Source organism: Mobula birostris, chromosome 8 (assembly GCF_030028105.1).
Source record: "Mobula birostris isolate sMobBir1 chromosome 8, sMobBir1.hap1, whole genome shotgun sequence".
In the NCBI taxonomy this organism is placed as follows: Eukaryota; Metazoa; Chordata; class Chondrichthyes; order Myliobatiformes; family Myliobatidae; genus Mobula; species Mobula birostris.
This window is the reverse complement of record NC_092377.1, coordinates 86,355,159-86,374,521: the sequence shown is the minus strand read 5'-3', so window position 1 is coordinate 86,374,521 and position 19,363 is coordinate 86,355,159. Positions and strand designations below refer to the sequence as shown.

At 40.6% G+C, this 19,363-nt stretch overlaps 1 protein-coding gene across 14 annotated transcripts in view; it reads right to left on the bottom strand.

Annotated features, from left to right (window-relative positions):
* Nucleotides 1–19,363, bottom strand: part of ralgapa2 (Ral GTPase activating protein catalytic subunit alpha 2) — a 560,288-nt gene that overhangs the window by 257,637 nt on the left and 283,288 nt on the right. For all 14 annotated transcript variants that reach the window (XR_011886861.1, XR_011886862.1, XR_011886864.1 and 11 more), the window contains exons 25-27: nucleotides 19,148–19,276; nucleotides 18,708–18,836; nucleotides 4,178–4,236 (exon numbers count right to left, since the gene is read on the bottom strand). Coding sequence is in view for 10 of the 14 variants with exons in the window: in XM_072265566.1 (XP_072121667.1) it covers nucleotides 4,178–4,236; nucleotides 18,708–18,836; nucleotides 19,148–19,276 (317 nt within the window). In the remaining 4 variants the exon portion in view is untranslated. The remainder of the gene's footprint in view (nucleotides 1–4,177; nucleotides 4,237–18,707; nucleotides 18,837–19,147; nucleotides 19,277–19,363) is intronic.

Below are 19,363 nucleotides of genomic sequence, written 5' to 3'. Positions count from 1 at the left end.
AGTAGTTGAACTCTGATTACTTTAGTAGAATTAATATTTATATAGATGGTTCAGCTGAAATTCTAGACAACTTGACCCACAAGTTGATGATCATAGTTATTTCACTTAACTTGGAAGGTAAATGGTTGGAATCTTGCTTGCCTTGGATGGATATTCATAAACACAAGAGATTCTACAGATGCTGCAAATCCAAAGCAGCACGCACAAAATGCTGGAGGAACTCATCAGGTTAGGCAGCATTAATGGAAATGAGTAAGATGGCGGCGCGCCTGCGTGTGCGCAGCCCTCCGGTGAAAAATGATATCGTATCTGTTAAATAGGGGCTGTAGACAATTCTGATTTGATGGAGAACGGACATGAAAGCACAGAAGAACATCTGGAGAAATTTCTGAAACGCCCGTTCGCTGCTGTCGTTACTGTGTGGTCGGGAATCTTTCGGAGGGTAGGCCTCAAAATCCCTGGCCTTGCCTGCTTTTGGCAACCGAGAAGGAGGTCGACTCGTTCAGATAGAGATAGTGCTCAGTACTCGGTGTCAGAGAGCTGATCGGAGCTCCAAGTTTTCGGATGACTCAGAGTCGGATTGTGGTTGGCATGGCAGGGAGAGTTTTTCTTCCTTCTCCCGTCTGCGTGAGATGTGGGACATTTGAGAAACTTTAAACTCTACTGTGCTCATGGACTTCTTCATCAAGTATGGTATTGTTGCACTGTTGTAACTATATGTTATAATTATGTGGTTTTGTCAGTTTTTTCAGTCTTGGTCTGTCCTGTGTTTTGTGATATCACACCGGAGGAAATAATGAATCATTTCTTATTGCATGCATTACTAAATGACAATAAAAGAGGATTACGTGTCTTCATAATCTATAATCTAAAACAGCTGACAATTTGGGCCAAGGCCCTTCAGCAGGACTGGAAAGGAAGGGGGAGACACCAGAATAAAAAGATGGGGCAAGAAGAAGGAGGACAAGTTAGAAGGTGATGTGAAGCCAGGTGGGTGGGAAAGCTAAAAGTTTGCAGAAGAAGAAATCTGATAGGAGAGGAGAGTGGACTATGGGAGAAAGGGAAGAAGGAGAATCACCAGGGGGAGGTTATAAGCAGAAGAGGAGAACAGATAAGTGGCCAGAGTGAGGAAGAGAAGAGGGAAGGGGGAGGGGAAAAAGACAAAAAAATTACCAGAAGGAGAAATTAATGTTGATGCCATCAGGTTGGAGGCTACATAGATGGAACATGAGATGTTGCCCGTCTATCCTGAGAGTGGTCCCATCACAGCAAAAGAGGAGGCCATGGACTGATATGTTGGAAAGGGAATGGGATAGAAATTAAAATGGTTAGCCACTTTTGGTGGATAGAGCAGAGGTGCTCAACAAAGCGGTCACCCCAGTACACATCAGGTCTCACTATTGTTGAGGAGGTTGCAGTGGGATCACCAGATACAATAGACAACCCCAACAGATTCGCAGGTGAAGTACTGCCTCATTTGGAAGGACTGTTTGGGACCTGAATGGAGGTAAGGGAGGAGGTGAATAGGCACTTTTTCCACTTGCAGAGATAAGCCCCAGGAGTAAGATTATTGGCGAGAGATGAATGGACAAGGGAATCACAGTGGGAGTGATCCCTGTGGAAAGCAAAGAGTTGGGTAGAGGTATAGATGTGTTTGGTAGTAGGATCCCATTGAAGATAGCAGAAGATGTAGAGAATAATTTGTTGGATGCAGAGGCTCATGAAGTGGTAGGTGAGGACAAGAGGAACTCTATCTCTGTTAAAGCATGGGAAGATGGGGTGAGGGTGGATGTCCAGGAAATGAAGGAGATGCAGGGTAAGAGAAGCATTAATGAAGGAGGACACCTTTGGTGTCCTGGAAAGGAAAGTGTAACCCTGGGAACAGATTTTTACGAGAGAAAGGGTGGGAAGAGGTATAGTCAAGTTAGCCGTAGGATTTGGTAGCTTTATAAAAGATGGCATCCTCCTCTTTCTTTCCAGTCCAGATTAAGAGTTTCGGCCCAAAAATACTAACTCACTTCCATAGATGCTGCCTTAATTGCTGAGTTCCTCCAGCATTTTGTGTTTGTTGGATGGTTATTGTCTGGCAAACATGGTATAAACATGTTTCCACTTATCAGCTCATGTCTGAATGTTGTCTTGGTGCAAGGCTACTTAATTTCCTGAGGAACTACAAAATAAAATTGCAATCATTGTGCAATCATCAGCAGATTTGCCCATTTCTGACCTTCTGATGGAAGATCAGTTGCTGATAACATTGCCCTCAGGAATTCCTGCAGTAATATCATGGGCTAAGTTTAGTGACTTTTAATAAACACAGCTACCTTTTTTTGTGCAAGCTATGACATTAACGAATGGTGTGTTTTCCTCTTGATGCTTACTGACTTCTATTTTTCAATCAAGTGATTCCTTGAGGTTGAAGACAGGGACTGATGCCTCACCTTTAGAGTTCAGCTGCTTGGAGCGCAGCTGGAATGAAACATAGGACCAAGTTCTCCCGGGAAAACTCAAAGTGAGTACTGGTCAGAAAGGTTTGGCAGCATTTGATTGCACTTTATCACATTTTTGGATGTTACAGGGAAGGAATCAAACTGGCTGAAGATAGATTGATGAGGACGGAATCAGGTAGTTTTATCTCTTGGTTTGCTTTGCTTACCACCTGTTGCAGACACAGATGTCAGCTAGGAACTTCATGGCTTGCCCAGCGTGGTTACTCCTGGCGTCACCAATGTTTGGCAATGAATCTCCCTGTTTAGAATATATTTTGTGCACTTGCTGTTCCCAGTACTTGCTCCACATGCAGCAATAATGATTCATCAGTTTTTAGAAGAAAGAGTCAATGTTCAGATACCTTGCCGATATTTGACTTGATAGCATGAAACTTCTTGAATTTGGAATTCACTCCTGAGAAGTCCCAAGGCAACTCCTTCCTATGTACTACTGTACCAACACCTCTAAAGAAGAGGAGCATTTGCCTTGTCAGTCAGGCATATCTTAGGCAGAAACTGCAATGAAGAAATACTTTTTCCTGTATGCTATTCCGTCAATATGACAATATTAGGGTGTTGTTCAACGGGTCTTTCAGACTGCTTTTCCAATTTAGCATGGGAAAAATTGTGGACAACATGGGTAATCTTGGTAAATCATGAGAAGTGTACATAATGATAAATGCTAGCAAGGACCAATATTAGGACAAAGTCCACATGGTTTCCTTCAGGGGAAATTTTGCTGGACATATCTGTTGGCATTCTTTGAGGAAATAACAGGCAGGATAGGCAAAAGAGAGTCAGTGGATGTTTACTTGGATTTTTTGAAGGCCTCTGACAATGTTTTACACATAAGGCTGCTAAACAAGATAAAAGCCCATGGTATTGCGGGAAAGGTACCAGAATGGATAGAAGATAGGCTGATTGGCAGGAGACAAAGAGTGGGAATAAAGGAGGCTTTTCTGGTTGGCTGGCATTGGAGAGGGCCCAGAGGAGGTTTGTGAGAAAGATCCCGGGAATGGCTCTGGGTCTATATTCACTGGAGTTTAGGAGTACGAGGGGCCTATTGAATACTGAAAGGCCTAGATAGAGTGGATACACACAAAATGTGGGAGGAACTCTTGATGAAGGGTCTTCGCCTGAAACATCATCTGTTTACTCTTTTCAATAGACACTGACTGGCTTACATAGTTCCTTAAGCATTTGGTGTGTATTACTTTGATTTCCAGCATCTGCAGATTTTCTCTTGTTCTAGATAGAGTGGATGTGGGAAGGATGCTTCCTATAGTGGGGGAGTCTACTGCCAGAGTGCACAGCCTCTGAAAAGAAGCAAGTCCTTTTAGAACAGAGATGAAGAGGAATTTCTTTAGCCAGAGGATAGTGAATCTGTAAAATTCATTGCCACAGATTGTCTATGGTCGCCAAGTCATTGGGTATATTTAAAGTGGAGTTTGTTAGGTTCTTGATTAGTTGGGGAGTCAAAGTTTAAGGGGAGAAGACAGGAAACATTGGTTTAGAGGGATAATAAGCAATGTTGGAACAGCTGAGCAGACTTGATATGCTGAATGCTGCAATGTCTTATGGTCTTATTAGACTCACCCAAGACTCTGTTTAGTTAATGCTCCATGACATTTATTATTTCTAGAGAAGAATTTTAAATAATTCCCAAGTACAAAGATATTCATACTTACCGTGCAGTCTCACAGGTTTCATTCCTTGCATTTTTCATCAGAATATTTACCAAATAATCCTGTCCGAGATAAAAATACATAATTTTAGAATGACCTTTCTAGTAATTTTCATTTTAATGATGTATGGATGACACAATATTATCCTTAAAATTGAGCTTGGTTAAGTAGCATATTTTGACAAGAGGCAAGAATTATATAAAACATCTTTCTCAAGGTTTCCAGAATCAAAAGTAAATAAAACGTATTGATCTTTAAAAATTAAGTTGATTCAAAAACAAATTGAGCATTCTGAGAGCCTGGCGCTTTACAGAATTATATGAATTGTAGTCTTTACAAGGGCCCATAGGAATATTGGATTCAAACATGTCAATTTAAGAAAAATGCTTTGAAGAAAATAATTGAGATAAAACAGTCAAATGTTCATAAGAACAGATGCTTGCCTGAAAGCATGACTGAAGGCAATTATTTGACAGATCATATCACTTCAAACTGTAAAGTGCATTAATGACCACTAAATCGATTAAAATCCTATGATGAAAATTACATTTCTGAGGTACAAATTCCATTTCCATCATTATTTTCATAAACCTTTATACTCTGGCCGATAGGAATACTCTGGAGACCAAGGTAACATTTTAAAACAAGATAAAAATGTAAAGGTCATTCAGAAAAAGAATAAGTAGTTTTATTATTCCTCACTGGACACAATAACACCGAAGGTTACATTTCTTTCAGATCAAAATGTGATCAATCAAATACCATCTCAAGTTTTACCATCTGAGCACAAAAAGTAAAACACCTATAAATAAAAGTATTCTACAAAACACAATAGATTATGTTCTGAGGAAACGGAATCATTGTATACAAAACAAAATCCATCTGGATTCTAAACTTTAAAGTGAAACAGTATCCGATAAGGTCCATTCTGGATTTATGTACCACCTATGGTGGCAATGACATTAAAACTAACTTGACAAATATTAATGAATTGCTCCAAGTTACACTGTTCTTCTTGCGCCAGTGTTTTCTGAAGCAGGTTGATTAATTGCATTTTAATACAAGATGCTGCAATTAGGATAGCGTCTAAAAATTTATTTGACTCACAGAAAACTGCTAAGACAGGTTGCAACAGTTATAAACACTCAATATCTGATTAGGAGCTATACGTTATGCACAAATAACTAGTCTTTGAAACATAAGGTCCAATCCTACACTAATATCAGCGATGAAAGAATTCAAAAATTTCTTGCTTTCTGGGATCTTTTGACACTGTCAGAATATACATTATTTTAATATTTTTCCTCTGCTGCCAATGCTTGCGGTACCAAATATATTCATTTCCTACTCCACACCTTAACCTCTTTAAGAATTTTTCCTTAATCTACTGAGTTTTTTTATTGCTCTACAACCTTTGGCAATATCAACCCCAAAGACAAGACACTTATCGTTGTACTCAAACTTCTGTCTCCTTTTAACTCTCAGTCTACTTATCTGAAATAATGTATTAAGTGAACTGTAATTACCTTGTTATTTCGATTAATACTGGAAAAGTTCTCACTGCAGTCCTGCCAAAGGATCAACACATGGAATTATGATATTGCAGCCATGAGTGATGCAGCTGCAGGAGGGGCAGGACTGGCAGCTCAATATTCCGGGGTTCCATTGTTTAAGACACAACTGAGCAGGAGGGATTAAAGGAGGAGGGGAGGCTTTACTAGTCAGGGAAAATGTCAAGGACCGACTGGTGAACACATTGAGTGAGGCTTTATGGGTGGACTGAGGAAATTTGAGGAGATTTGGTTTGTCACCTAAAACACTAGAAAACTTCTACAAATGTACTGTAGAGAGCATTCTGACTGACTGCTTCACCATTTGGTATGAGGGGGCAACTGCGCAGATCAAAGTAAGTTGCAGAAACTTGTAAAATTAGTCAGCTCATAATGGGTACTAGCCTCCATAACATCCAAGATACCTTCAAGGAGCAGTGCTTTAGGAAAGTGGTGTCCATCATTAAGGACCCCAATTATCCAGGACATGCCCTCTTCTCATTGTTACCATCAGGTAGGAGGTACAGAAGCCTGAAGCACAAACTCAGTGACTGATGAACAGCTTCTTCCCCTCTGCCATCTGATTCCTAAATGGGCATTGAACCCATGAACACTACCTCACTTTTTTTAAAATTTCAGTTTTTAAAAAAAGAGGGAAGTGATGTAGAGATCAAAGCTAGAGTTAGTGAAGAAAAAAGTAAGAGTAGAGTTCATAAAAGTAAAAAGCAAAAATCGCATAGGTCACTAGATTCTAAAAGGACAATGAGTATAAGGGCACTTTATCTAAATGCCCATAGTATTACAAACAAAGTTAGTGAACTTGTGGCACAGATCAGTACTAAGGCATATGATTTAGTGGCCATTACAGAAACCTGATTGCAAGGTGGAGATGACTGGGAATTAAATATCCAAGAGTATCAGGTAATACAGAAAGATAGATAGGAAGGCAAAGGAGGTGGGGTGGCACTCTTAATTAAGGATGAGATCAGGGCGATTGTGAGAGACGATATAAGATCTACGGAGCAGAATGTTGAGTCCATCTGGGTAGAGATTAAGAACAGTAAAGGGAAAAAAAATCACTGGTGGGAGTTGTCTATAGGCCACCTAATAAAAAATATTGCAGTGGCAGAGGCGATTAACCAAGAAATATCTGAGGCTTGTAAGAGCGGAACAGCAGTTGTCATGGGGGATTTTAACTTCCACATAGATTGGGTGCATCAGGTTGGAAGTCTAGAGGAGGACTTCACAGAATGCATCCATAATGGATTTCTTGAGCAACATGCTAGTGAACCTACAAGAGAAAATGCTATCTTAGATCTAGTTCTGTGTAATGAAATAGGTAAGATTAATGATCTTGTAGTCAGGGATCCTCTTGGAAAGAGTGATCATAGTATGATTGAATTTTGCATACAGATGGAGGATGAAATAGTTAGATCTAAAACTAGTGTATTGATGAGGGAGGAGTTGGCTAATGTGGATTGGGAGCACAGGCTATTTGGTAGGACAGTTGAGGAATAGTGGAATACTTTCAAAGAGACTTTTCACAGTGTTCAACAAAAACATATTCCAGTCAAAGATAGATAGATAGACATACTTTATTGATCCCGAGGGAAAGTGGGTTTCGTTACAGTTGCACCAACCAAGAATAGAGTATAAATATAGCAATATAAAACCATAATTTAAATAATAATACATAAATTATGCCAGATGGAAATAAGTCCAGGACCAGCCTATTGGCTCAGAGTGTCTGACCCTCCAAGGGAGGAGTTGTAAAGTTTGATAGCCACAGACAGGAATGACTTCCTATGACGCTCAGTGTTGCATCTCGGTAGAATGAGTTTCTGGCTGAATGTACTCCTGTGCCCAAAAGTAAGGACAGTAAGTGTGGGGAGAGCTAACCTTGGATAACTAAGGAAATGAAGGACAGTATCAAATTAAAAGCTCATGTACAAAGTCGCAAAGAGTAGTGGGAGACTGGAGGATTGGGAAAACTTTAAAAAGCAACAAAGAACAACTAAACAAGAAATAAGGAAAGGGAAGATAGAGTATGAAAGTAAATTAACACAAAATATAAAAACAGATAGCAAAAGTTTTTTATAAATATATAAAGCGGAAGAGGGTGGCTAAAGTCAACGTAGGTCCCTTGGAAGACAAGAAAGGGAAATTGATATTGGGTGATAAGGAAATGGCTGAGGCATTGAACGACTATTTTGTGTCGGTTTTCACGGTGGAGGACACACCTAATATGCCTAAGAATGATGGACGAAACGGGAGGTGAGGACCTCGATAAACTCACTGTCACTAAAGAGATAGTGATGAACAAACTAGAGGGCCTGAAGGTAGATAATTCCCCTGGTCCTGATGGAATGCATCGCAGGGTGCTGCGGGAATTGGCGGAGGTTATAGTAGACGCGTTGGTAATCATTTACCAAAATTCTCCAGACTCTGGGCAGGTCCCGGCGGATTAGAAGACAGCAAATGTCACACCACTTTTTAAAAAAGGGCGTAGGCAAAAGTTGGGCAACTATAGGCCAGTTAGCTTAAAATCTGTAGTCAGGAAAATGCTTGAAGCTGTCATTAAGGAAGAAATAGCAAAACATTTAGAAAGGAGTGGTTCCATTAGACAGACACAGCATGGATTCAGAAAGGGCAGGTCCTGTTTGACAAACTTACTGGAGTTCTTTGAGGATGTAAGGTGTGCAGTGGATAGAGGGGAACAGGTGGATGTCATATGCTTGGATTTCCAGAAGGCGTTCGATAAGGTGCACAAGAGACAAATTAATAAGATATGGATGCATGCAGTCGGAGGAAGTGTATTGGCATGGATAGTGGATTGGTTAACCAATAGAAGGCAGAGAGTTGGTATAAATGGGTATTTCTCCAGTTGGCAGTCAGTGGTGAGTAGGGTGCCGCAGGGGTCGGTGCTGGGCCCGCAGCTGTTTACCATTTACATTGATGATTTGGAAGAGGGGACTGAATGTAGCGTAGCAAAATTTGCTGATGACACTAAACTGAGTGGTAAAGCAAATTGTACAGAGGATGTGGAGAGTCTGCAGAGGGATATAGATAGGTTATGTGAGTGGGCCAAGGTCTGGCAGATGGAATACAACGTTGGTAAATGCGAGATCATCCACTTTGGAAGGAATAATAGAAGAGCAGATTATTATTTAAATGGTGAAAGATTGCAGCATGCTGTTGTACAGAGGGACTTGGGAGTGCTTGTTCATGAATCACAAAAAATTGGCTTGCAGGTACAACAGCTTATTAAGAAGGCAAATGGAATGTTGGCCTTCATTGCTAGAGGGACTGAATTCAAGAGCAGGGAGGTCATGCTGCAACTATACAAGGTACTGGTGAGGCTGCACCTGGAGTACTGTGTGCAGTTCTGGTCTCCATACTTGAGGAAGGATATACTGGCTTTGGAAGCAGTGCAGAGGAGGTTCACCAGGTTGATTCAAGAGATGAAGGGGTTAACCTATGAGGAGAGTTTGAGTCACCTGGACTATACTTTCTGGAATTCAGAAGAACATAGAACATAGAATGGTACAGCACAGTACAGGCCCTTCGCCCACAATATTGTGCCGACCCTCAAACCCTGCCTCCCATATAAGCCCCCATCTTAATTTCCTCCATATACCTGTCTAGTAGTATCTTAAACTTCACTAGTGTATCTGCATCCACCACTGACTCAGGCAGTGCATTCCACGCAACAACCACTCTCTGAGTGAAAAACCTTCCTCTAATATCCCCCTTCAACTTCCCACCCCTTACCTTAAAGCCATGTCCTCTTGTATTGAGCAGCGGTGCCCTGGGGAAGAAGCGCTGGCTATCCACTCTATCTATTCCTCTTATTATCTTGTACACCTCTATCATGTCTCCTCTCATTCTCCTTCTCTCCAAAGAGTAAAGACCTAGCTCCCTTAATCTCTGATCATAATGCATACTCTCTAAACCAGGCAGCATTCTGGTAAATCCCCTCTGTACCCTTTCCAATGCTTCCACATCCTTCCTATAGTGAGGCGACCAGAACTGAACAGTCCTCCAAGTGTAGCCTAACCAGAGTTTTATAGAGCTGCATCATTACATCGCGACTCTTAAACTCTATCCCTTCACTTATGAAAGCTAACACCCCATAAACTTTCTTAACTACCCTATCCACCTGTGAGGAAACTTTCAGGGATCTGTGGACATGTACCCCCAGATCCCTCTGCTCCTCCACACTACCAAGTATCCTGCCATTTACTTTGTACTCTGCCTTGGAGTTTGTCCTTCCAAAGTGTACCACCTCACACTTCTCCGGGTTGAACTCCATCTGCCACTTCTCAGCCCACTCCTGCATCTTATCAATGTCTCGCTGCAATCTTTGACAATCCTCTACACTATCTACAACACCACCAACCTTTGTGTCATCTGCAAACTTGCCAACCCACCCTTCTACCCCCACATCCAGGTCGTTAATAAAAATCACGAAAAGTAGAGGTCCCAGAACAGATCCTTGTGGGACACCACTAGTCACAACCCTCCAATCAGAATGTACTCCCTCCACCACCACCCTCTGCCTTCTGCAGGCAAGCCAGTTCTGAATCCACCTGGCCAAACTTCCCTGGATCCCACGCCTTCTGACTTTCTGAATAAGCCTACCGTGTGGAACCTTGTCAGATGCCTTACTAAAGTCCATATAGATCACATCCACTGCACTACCCTCATCTATATGCCTGGTCACCTCCTCAAAGAACTCTACCAGGCTTGTTAGACATGATCTGCCCTTCACAAAGCCATGCTGACTGTCCCTGATCAGACCATGATTCTCTAAATGCCCAGAGATCCTATCTCTAAGAATCTCTTCCAACAGCTTTCCCACCACAGATGTAAGGCTCACTGGTCTATAATTACCCAGACTATCCCTACTACCTTTTTTGAACAAGGGGACAACATTCGCCTCCCTCCAATCCTCCAGTACCATTCCTGTGGACAACGAGGACATAAAGATCTTAGCCAGAGGCTCAGAAATCTCTTCCCTCACCTCGTGGAGCAGCCTGGGGAATATTCCGTCAGGCCCCGGGGACTTATCTGTCCTAATGTATTTTAACAACTCCAACACCTCCTCTCCCTTAATATCAACATGCTCCAGAACATCAACCTCACTCATATTGTCCTCACCATCATCAAGTTCCCTCTCATTGGTGAATACCGAAGAGAAGTATTCATTGAGGACCTCGCTCACTTCCACAGCCTCCAGGCACATCTTCCCACCTTTATCTCTAATCAGTCCTACCTTCACTCCTGTCATCCTTTTTTTCTTCACATAATTGAAGAATGCCTTGGGGTTTTCCTTTACCCTACTCGCCAAGGCCTTCTCATGACCCCTTCTTGCTCTTCTCAGCCCCTTCTTAAGCTCCTTTCTTGCTTTCCTATATTCCTCAATAGACCCATCTGATCCCCGCTTCTTAAACCTCAATGCATGCTGCCTTCTTCCACCTGACTAGATTTTCCACCTCACTTGTCACCCATGGTTCCTTCACCCTACCATTCTTTATCTTCCTCACCAGGACAAATTTATCCCTAACATCCTGCAAGAGATCTCTAAACATCGACCACATGTCCATAGTACATTTCCCTGCAAAAACATCATCCCAATTCACACCCGCAAGTTCTAGCCTTATAGTCTCATAATTTGCCCTTCCCCAATTAAAAATTTTCCTGTCCTCTCTGATTCTATCCTTTTCCATGATAATGCTAAAGGCCAGGGAGCAGTGGTCACTGTCCCCCAGATGCTCACCCACTGAGAGATCTGTGACCTGACCCGGTTCATTACCTAGTACTAGATCTAGTATGGCATTCCCCCTAGTTGGCCTGTCCACATAATGTGACAGGAATCCGTCCTGGACACACTTAACAAACTCTGCCCATCTGAACCCTTGGAACTAATCAGGTGCCAATCAATATTAGGGAAGTTAAAGTCACCCATGATAACAACTCTGTTATTTTTGCACCTTTCCAAAATCTGCCTCCCAATCTGCTCCTCTGTATCTCTGCTGCTACCAGGGGCCTATAGAATACTTCCAATAGAGTAACTGCTCCTTTCCTGTTCCTGACTTCCACCCATACTGACTCAAAAGAGGATCTTGCTACATTACCCACCCTTTCTGTAGCTGTAATAGAATGAGAGGGGATCTCATAGAAACATACAGAATTTTGAAAGGGATAGATAAGATAGAAGAAGGAAAGTTGTTTCCATTGGTAGGTGAGACTGGAACTAGGGGACACTGCCCTAAGATTCAGGGGAGAAGATTTAGGACAGAGATGAGGAAAAACTGTTTTTCCCAGAGAGTGGTGAATCGGTGGAATTCTCTCCCCAGGGAAGCAGTTGAGGCTTCTTCATTAAGTATATTTAAGATACAGTTAGATAGATTTTTACATAGTAGGGAAATTAAGGGTTATGGGGAAAAGGCAGGTAGATGGAGCTGAGTTTACAGACAGATCAGTCATGATCTTATTGAATGGCGAGGCAGGCTCAATGGGCCGGATGGCCTACTCCTGCTTCTATTTCTTATGTTCTTATGTTCTTATTCTTGCACTACTTATTTTAAAATATATATATATTTACTGCAAGTCTGTTTTTTTTCCTCTACATTTACTTACCATATATTTCATTGTACTGCTGCCGTAAAGTTAACAAATACTAAATTTGATTCTGATAAGAATGTCTGAACATGTTAACAGGGCTATAATATAGATCACTCAACAGCCTAGAGAATTTAGAGGAACAAATCTGTAGAGGGATTGCAGATTGTTGCAAGAAACATAAGGTTGTGATAGTCAGTGATTTAAATTTTCCACAAATTGACTGAGAGTCCCATACTGTAAAAGGGCTAGATGGAATAGAGGTGGTCAAATGTATTCAGGAAAGTTTCATTAATCAGTACATAGTAGCCCCAATGAGAGAGTGTGCGACACTTGATCTCCTATTAGGGAATGAGACAGGGCAGGTGACAAATGTTTATGTAGGGGAACACTTTGCATTCAGTGACTACAAATGCCATTATTTTCAAAGCAAATATGCAAGAAGATACGTTTGGTCGGAGGGTTAAGATTCTAAATTGGAGAAAGGCCAATTTGATGGTATCAGAAAGAATCTGGCGAGTATGCATTTAACAGGTTGTTTTACAGCAAAGGTGTACCTGGCAAGTGGGAGGCCTCCAGAAGTGAAATTTTGAGAGACAAAGCTTGTATGTGCCTGTCAGAGTAAAAGGAGATAAGAAGTTTAGGAAACCTTGGTTTTCAAGGGATATTGAGGCCACAGTTAAGAAAAAAAAGAGGAGGTGCATAGCGGGTATAGACAGGTAGAAACAAATGTGGTGTTTATGGAGAATATGAAATGCAAGAGAACACTTAAGAAAGAAATCAGGAGGGCTAAAACAAGGCATGAGGCTACCCTACTTGACAAGGTGAAGGAGAACCCTTAAGGCTTTTATAGATAAGTTAAGAGCAAAAGGATTGCAAGGGACAAAACTGGTCCTCTAGAAGATCAGAATGATAATCTACGCATGGAGCCAAAAGAGATGGGGGCGATCTTAAACGGATTTTTGCATCTCTGTTTACTCAAGAGACGGACACAGGATCTACAGAAGTGAGGTAAAGCAGCAGTGAGGTCGTGGACCCTATAGAGACTACAGAGGAGGGAGTGTTTGTTCTTCTGAGGCAAATTAGGATGAATAAATCACCAGGGCCTGACAAGGTGAACCCCTGCAACATGTGAGAGGCAAGTACAAAAACTGCAGGGACCCTAGCAGAGATATTTAGATTATCCTTAGTGACAGATGAGGTACCAGAGGATTGGAGGATAGCTATTGTTGTTCTGCTATTTAAGAAAGGCTCCAAAAATAAACCAGAAAATTATAGGCCTGTGAGCCTGACTTCAATACTGGGAAAGTTACTGGAAGGTATTCTAACGGAGCAGATAAATGAGTATTTGGATAGAAATGGACTGATTAGGGATAGTTAGCATGGCTTTTTGCATGCTATGTTGTGCCAAATCAATCTTCATAGAGTTTTTTGAGGAAGTTACCAGGAAAGATAATGAAAGCAAGGCTGTGGATGTTGTCTACATGGACTTTGGACATTTTGGCATTGGACAAGGTCCCACATGGGAAGATAGTCAAGAGGAATCAGTTGCTTGGCATTCAAGATGAGGTAGTAAACTGGATTAGACATTAGTTTTGTGGGAAAAACCAGACAGTGGTAGTAGATGGTTGCCTCTCTGACTGGAGGCCTGTGACCTGTGGAGTGTCGCAAGGATCATTGCTGGGTCCATTGTTGTTTGTCATCTATATGAATGATTTGGATGCTAATGTGGTTAACAAGATCAGCAAATTTGCAGATGGCATCAAGATTGGGGGTGTAGTGGACAGCAAGACTATTAGAGCTTGCAACCAGAGATCTGGACCAGCTAGAAAAATGGGCTGAAAAATGGCAGAAGGAATTTAATGCAGACATGTGCAAGGTGTTGTACTTCGTTAGGACCAGCCAGTGTAGGTCTTACACAGTTGATGGTAGGGCACTGAGGAGTGTGGTGGAAAAAGGAATCTTGGAATACAGGTCCATAATTCATTGAAAGTGACATCACAGGTAGATTGGTTTGTAAAGAAAGCTTTTGGCACATTGGTCTTCATAAAACAAAGCATTGATTACAGGAGATGGGATGTTACGTTGAAGTTGTATAAGATACTGGTGAGGCCTATTTGGAGTATTATGTGAAGTTTGGTCACCTACCTACAGGAAAGATGTAAATAAGGTTGAAAGAGTACAGAGAAAATTTATAAGATTGTTGCTGAGACTGGAGGACCTGAGTTATAAGAAAAGACTGAATAGATTAGGACCTTATTCCTTGGGATGTAGAAGATTGAGGGGAGATTTCATAAAGGTATACAAAATTATGACGGGTATAGATAGAGTTGCCGGCTGGTGGCGTAGTGGCATCAGTGCTGGACTTTGGGGCGGAAAGTCCTGAGTTCGAATCCAGCTGGCTCAGGTGCACGCATTCCATCTGTGCTGGGTTGAGAGTCGAGCTAGCAACTCGACCTCATAAAAAAGAAATTGCTTGCTACAGAAACATCAACAGCAAAGGTTGATGGCCTATCCTCTCTCGTGAGCTGAAAGGCAATTTCTCTCTCTCTCTCCTCTCTATAGAGTAAATGCCAGCAGGCTCTTTCCGCTGAGGTTTGGTGGAACTACAACTAGAGGTCATGGGTTAAGGATGAAAGCTAAAAAGTTTAAGGGAAACATGAAGGAAAACTTCTTCACTCAGAAGGTTGTGAGAGTGTGGAACGAGCTGCCAGCACAAGTTGAGGATGCAAGCTCAATTTCAACATTTATAAGAGATTTGGATGGGTACATAGATGGTAGGAGTATGGAGGGTTATGGTCCCAGTGCAAATCGATGAGTCTGGGCAGTTTAAATGGTTTGGCATGGACTAGATGGGTCAAAGGGTTTGTTTTGTGCTGTGCTTTTCTATGACTGAAGACTTCACCTGTTTGTCAGTGACTCCATTCCTCTCCTTCATCAATGTTTCAAATTGAATGAAAACACTGGCTGACCCTCAAAGCCGAGCTTTATACTGCCCTTATCAATATTGCCCACATAATCATATTGCTTCCATAACTTTGCCTCATCCAATTTTAAGCCTAAAATACTATAAAAATTTCATCCTTGTTTCTTTCCAACCCCATTCTTTCAGATGTCTCACCCATAATCAAATCTATAAAAGTTCCAAGTTATCTAAAACTACATATTAACCTGTGTAGTAGAGTTCTCATTTTCCCATCTCAGAATTTAAAATATAAATTTCTCCAACAATTTTGACCCTCAGTTGCCAAAGCATATTTCAGAACTACATCCTCTGTCATTATTTTCAGCAATGCGTTCAGGTGCTCCAACTCCTATTAAAAACATCTTCACATTGCCACACCTCCCACATCTTTTCAGACCTGCTTATTTATTAAAGCTCTGATTCTGCAATTTGCTTTATTTTTCCACCTTACATCTCTGTGAAGGACTTTGGGACATTTTTATGCTAATTGTAGCTTCTGAAAGCATTTGCACTGTATGGTGGTAGAGTAAATGAGTCTTCAATAGAGAAGCAAATATTATTAAGTGTTTAAGCACAAATTGATTTTGGAAATCAAAAAGACATTTTAATTTTTCTGACTGTAACATGCTTTAGACCTTTAATTGCTGAATTGGAATCAGCCTTCTACTTACCAAGTCAGCCAGACATGCAGAATCTATTTGGATAAGATGAATCCATTTTCTCCCTTATGAATAACTAAGTTTCTCAAATCTAGAATGGGTCTAAACTCACCAACCATCTACCTCTTACTACTCATATGCCAAGGGCAAATAATTTAAGTTTTGCCAAATTAATTTGCTACTCCCTGCCTCACCAAATGTTTTGATTTCATAAGGGTTTACACTGTTGAATTAAATTGCTGCTCTGCAGAATAGCAAATAATATAGAATAATGCATGTAATATACACTGCAACATATGGAAGAAATTAAAAATATATTATTGGAATGTAACATCCCTAATAAGCACAGGAAATCAACATTGAAACAGACTGTGATGTAAATGTTTAAAACTTAAGACCACAACCACTGCAGGAAAGCTACACCTACTGTAGCAAAGTTAACTTGGTTACATGAAAGGTAAATTATGTTTGACAATCTTGCTGCTGTGTCTCCGAGGAGACTAGAATATTTGGATCAGAGAAAACATTTGACAAGGTCACCTAAAAGGCTAGCACAGAAGGTAAGAGCACATGGTATTAGGCAAAGTGCATTAGCTAATTGTTTAGAGCAAGAAGACAGTCAGAATAAACAAGTCTTTTTCAAGCCAGGAGAATACAATAAATGGAATGCCCAAAGATTATTTTTTGGCCCTCAGTTATTTACAATTTGCCTTAGTAATCAAGAGGAGGAAACAGTGTAAGGTATCAACATTGCCAAATACCTTCAAAGAAGGTAGGAGTGCATGCTGGAATAAGGATATTAGCATTCTATAACTATATAAGGTCGGTTGAGCAAGCTAAATACGGGAAAGTGAGGACTTTGGTAAGTGGAATGTGAAAACAGACTATTATCTAAAAGGAGAAATAGTCCAGTTGAGCAAAGCACAGCTGTTTTTGTGCACAAATCACCAAGTGGTTAGCAGGGAGATGCAGCAAGTAGTTAGGAAAACAAACAGCATATTAGTCTCTATTGCACGAGGGCTGGAGTTTAGAAACAGAGAAGCATTGTTCCAATTGTACAGGGTACTAGTGAACCCATTACTTGAGTACTGTGCACAATTTTATAATCATAATAATAATAAATTATGGAGCACTTTTCATACAAATGATATAGTTCAAAATGCTTTAAAATGGAATAACATTGAAATATGAAAAGATGTTAGTTAAAAGCAAGGTTAAATCAATAGGTTTTCTGCTGGCTTTTAAAAGTGCCAACTGAGTCTCGATCCTGTATAGTTTTAAGTATTGAATTCCCGCTAATTATCTTTTGAGGAAGAGACCAGCAAAAGACCTGAGAGCTCGAGAAAGATTCTAAAACAAAAACAATTCTGCTATATACTCTGGTCCAAGACTAGCAAGAACTTTGAAAACAAGTAAGAGGACTTTAAAATCAATTCTAAAAGATACAGGAAGCTAATGCAGAGCAGCTAAGATGTGAGCTCAGTCTGAATAAGTTGAAGTTTGTCAATAGATTTTGGTCCCCTTAGTTATGAAGGATATAGTAGCCTTCAAGGCAGTTCAAAAGAGATCCTCAAGCTAATTCCTGAGATGAGAGGGTAATCCCATAAGTGGCAAAAGAAATTAGGATTATATTCTTTGGAGTTCGGAAGGATGAGAGGTGAGATTATTGAAACACAAAGGTACTTCAGGGCATGACAGGATCAATGTCAAAATGTTTCTACCAGTGTAGAGTCTCACACAAAAGGACATACTTACAACATTAGAGGGTTGTCATTAAAAACTGGGGTGTGGAAGGAAATTCATGCGGGGGTACTGAATCTCTGGAATTCTTTGCCCCAGAAGGTTATGGAGGATGGATGAAAGGTCTTATTAGACAAGGAGGTAACTTAAAGCCTCTTGAAAAACTGCAATGTCCTCTTGACTTCTGGGAATCCTTGGTCACGTAAATTGGAGCAGTAGTCCTTTCAGCCCTTCTAAGCATTTCACCGTTTTGGAAGAGCTCAGTGTGTTGTAACTCATTCTGAATTCTTCAAGAAGAGGAAACACATTTTCCACATGCAACTTTTCAAAATCCCTTGGATTCTTATATGTTTCAATCAAGTCCTCTCTCATTTCTCCAAACTCCTGTGGATAGAACTTGTCAAAACTTTGCTCTTCTCTGAAATACTTCCAACATATTACATTGTTACAGAAACCAAAACCCTACACAGTGTACTGTCATGGGTGCCCTCTAATCCTCCCACATTAATTCCCCCAGCAACAACCCAAACATTTTTTTTAGTTTTCCTAATTATTTGCTGTACTGGCATTAAGACGTTTGTAAATTAGGCAGTAGGACCCCCAAGTGCCTTGGCATCTCAGAGCTCTACAACCTCATATCATATAGGAAAAACATTTCCTAATGTTCGCTGCCAACATGGATAAATTCACTCTCCGTCGACCGACACTGCCCTTCACCCTAACTGAATTTCATTTGCTGCATTTCTGCCCACTCTTCATTTTCCATGTAGCCTATTGTTACCTCTACTTTAATTACTGCCTACCTCTCTTTGTACTCTAACCATACCACAGATTGTTAATGATAAAGTATATAAACTGCAAGCAAGTAGCCAAATTTAAATGCAAGTCAAAAGTACATATTTGGTCCCAGCAATACAAAGTTACTTATTTGTAATTGTTGTCAAAATGTTAGCTCAACAGGTTTCCCTCTATTCCAGTCAGTTAAACTGCATTACCTTGATATCTTCATTTCCTGTGATAATATCTGTAGCACCACTAACAGGCTGTAGTAGCGACATCTGTTGGTACAGATTAGGAAAACAAACCAGGGATCCAAGAAGAATTTGTGCTTCACAACGTGGTGCCTGTGTAATGTACAACAGGTTATTTTTACACTTAATTGTGAATATTCAGGCTTTAGTGTAATTATGCCTGAAAATCAACAACTAACAAGATTCACATAATCTATTGTGTAAAAACTGTACTGGTATTAGTGAGTTTGCTAGATTTTCTGTTCTAGCCTTTTGATGAAATACATTTTAAGCTACTTCATTTTCACCTTACATTTGCTGCCATGGTATCCATCTCACAGTGCACTAATGATCAAATGAGTTTAAGTGAAAAAATACAAATGTTAAGTGTTGTCCAGCTCTCTCAAAATTACAGTCATACTCACATCTGGCATATCTGAGTTGAGGACTCGGGTGGCAACAGTGATGAAATCTCCTATCATCATGGTGAAACCAGGTAATCCAAGTAAGAAGAAGCGAGGGGAACAATGCTTAGTAAGTATGTTCAGCACATCCTAGCAAAAGTAGAAACAAAACCAATCTATTAGTAAAACAACAGATAGTTTACTACTGAAAAGCATCATGAGAAACCAATATTTAAA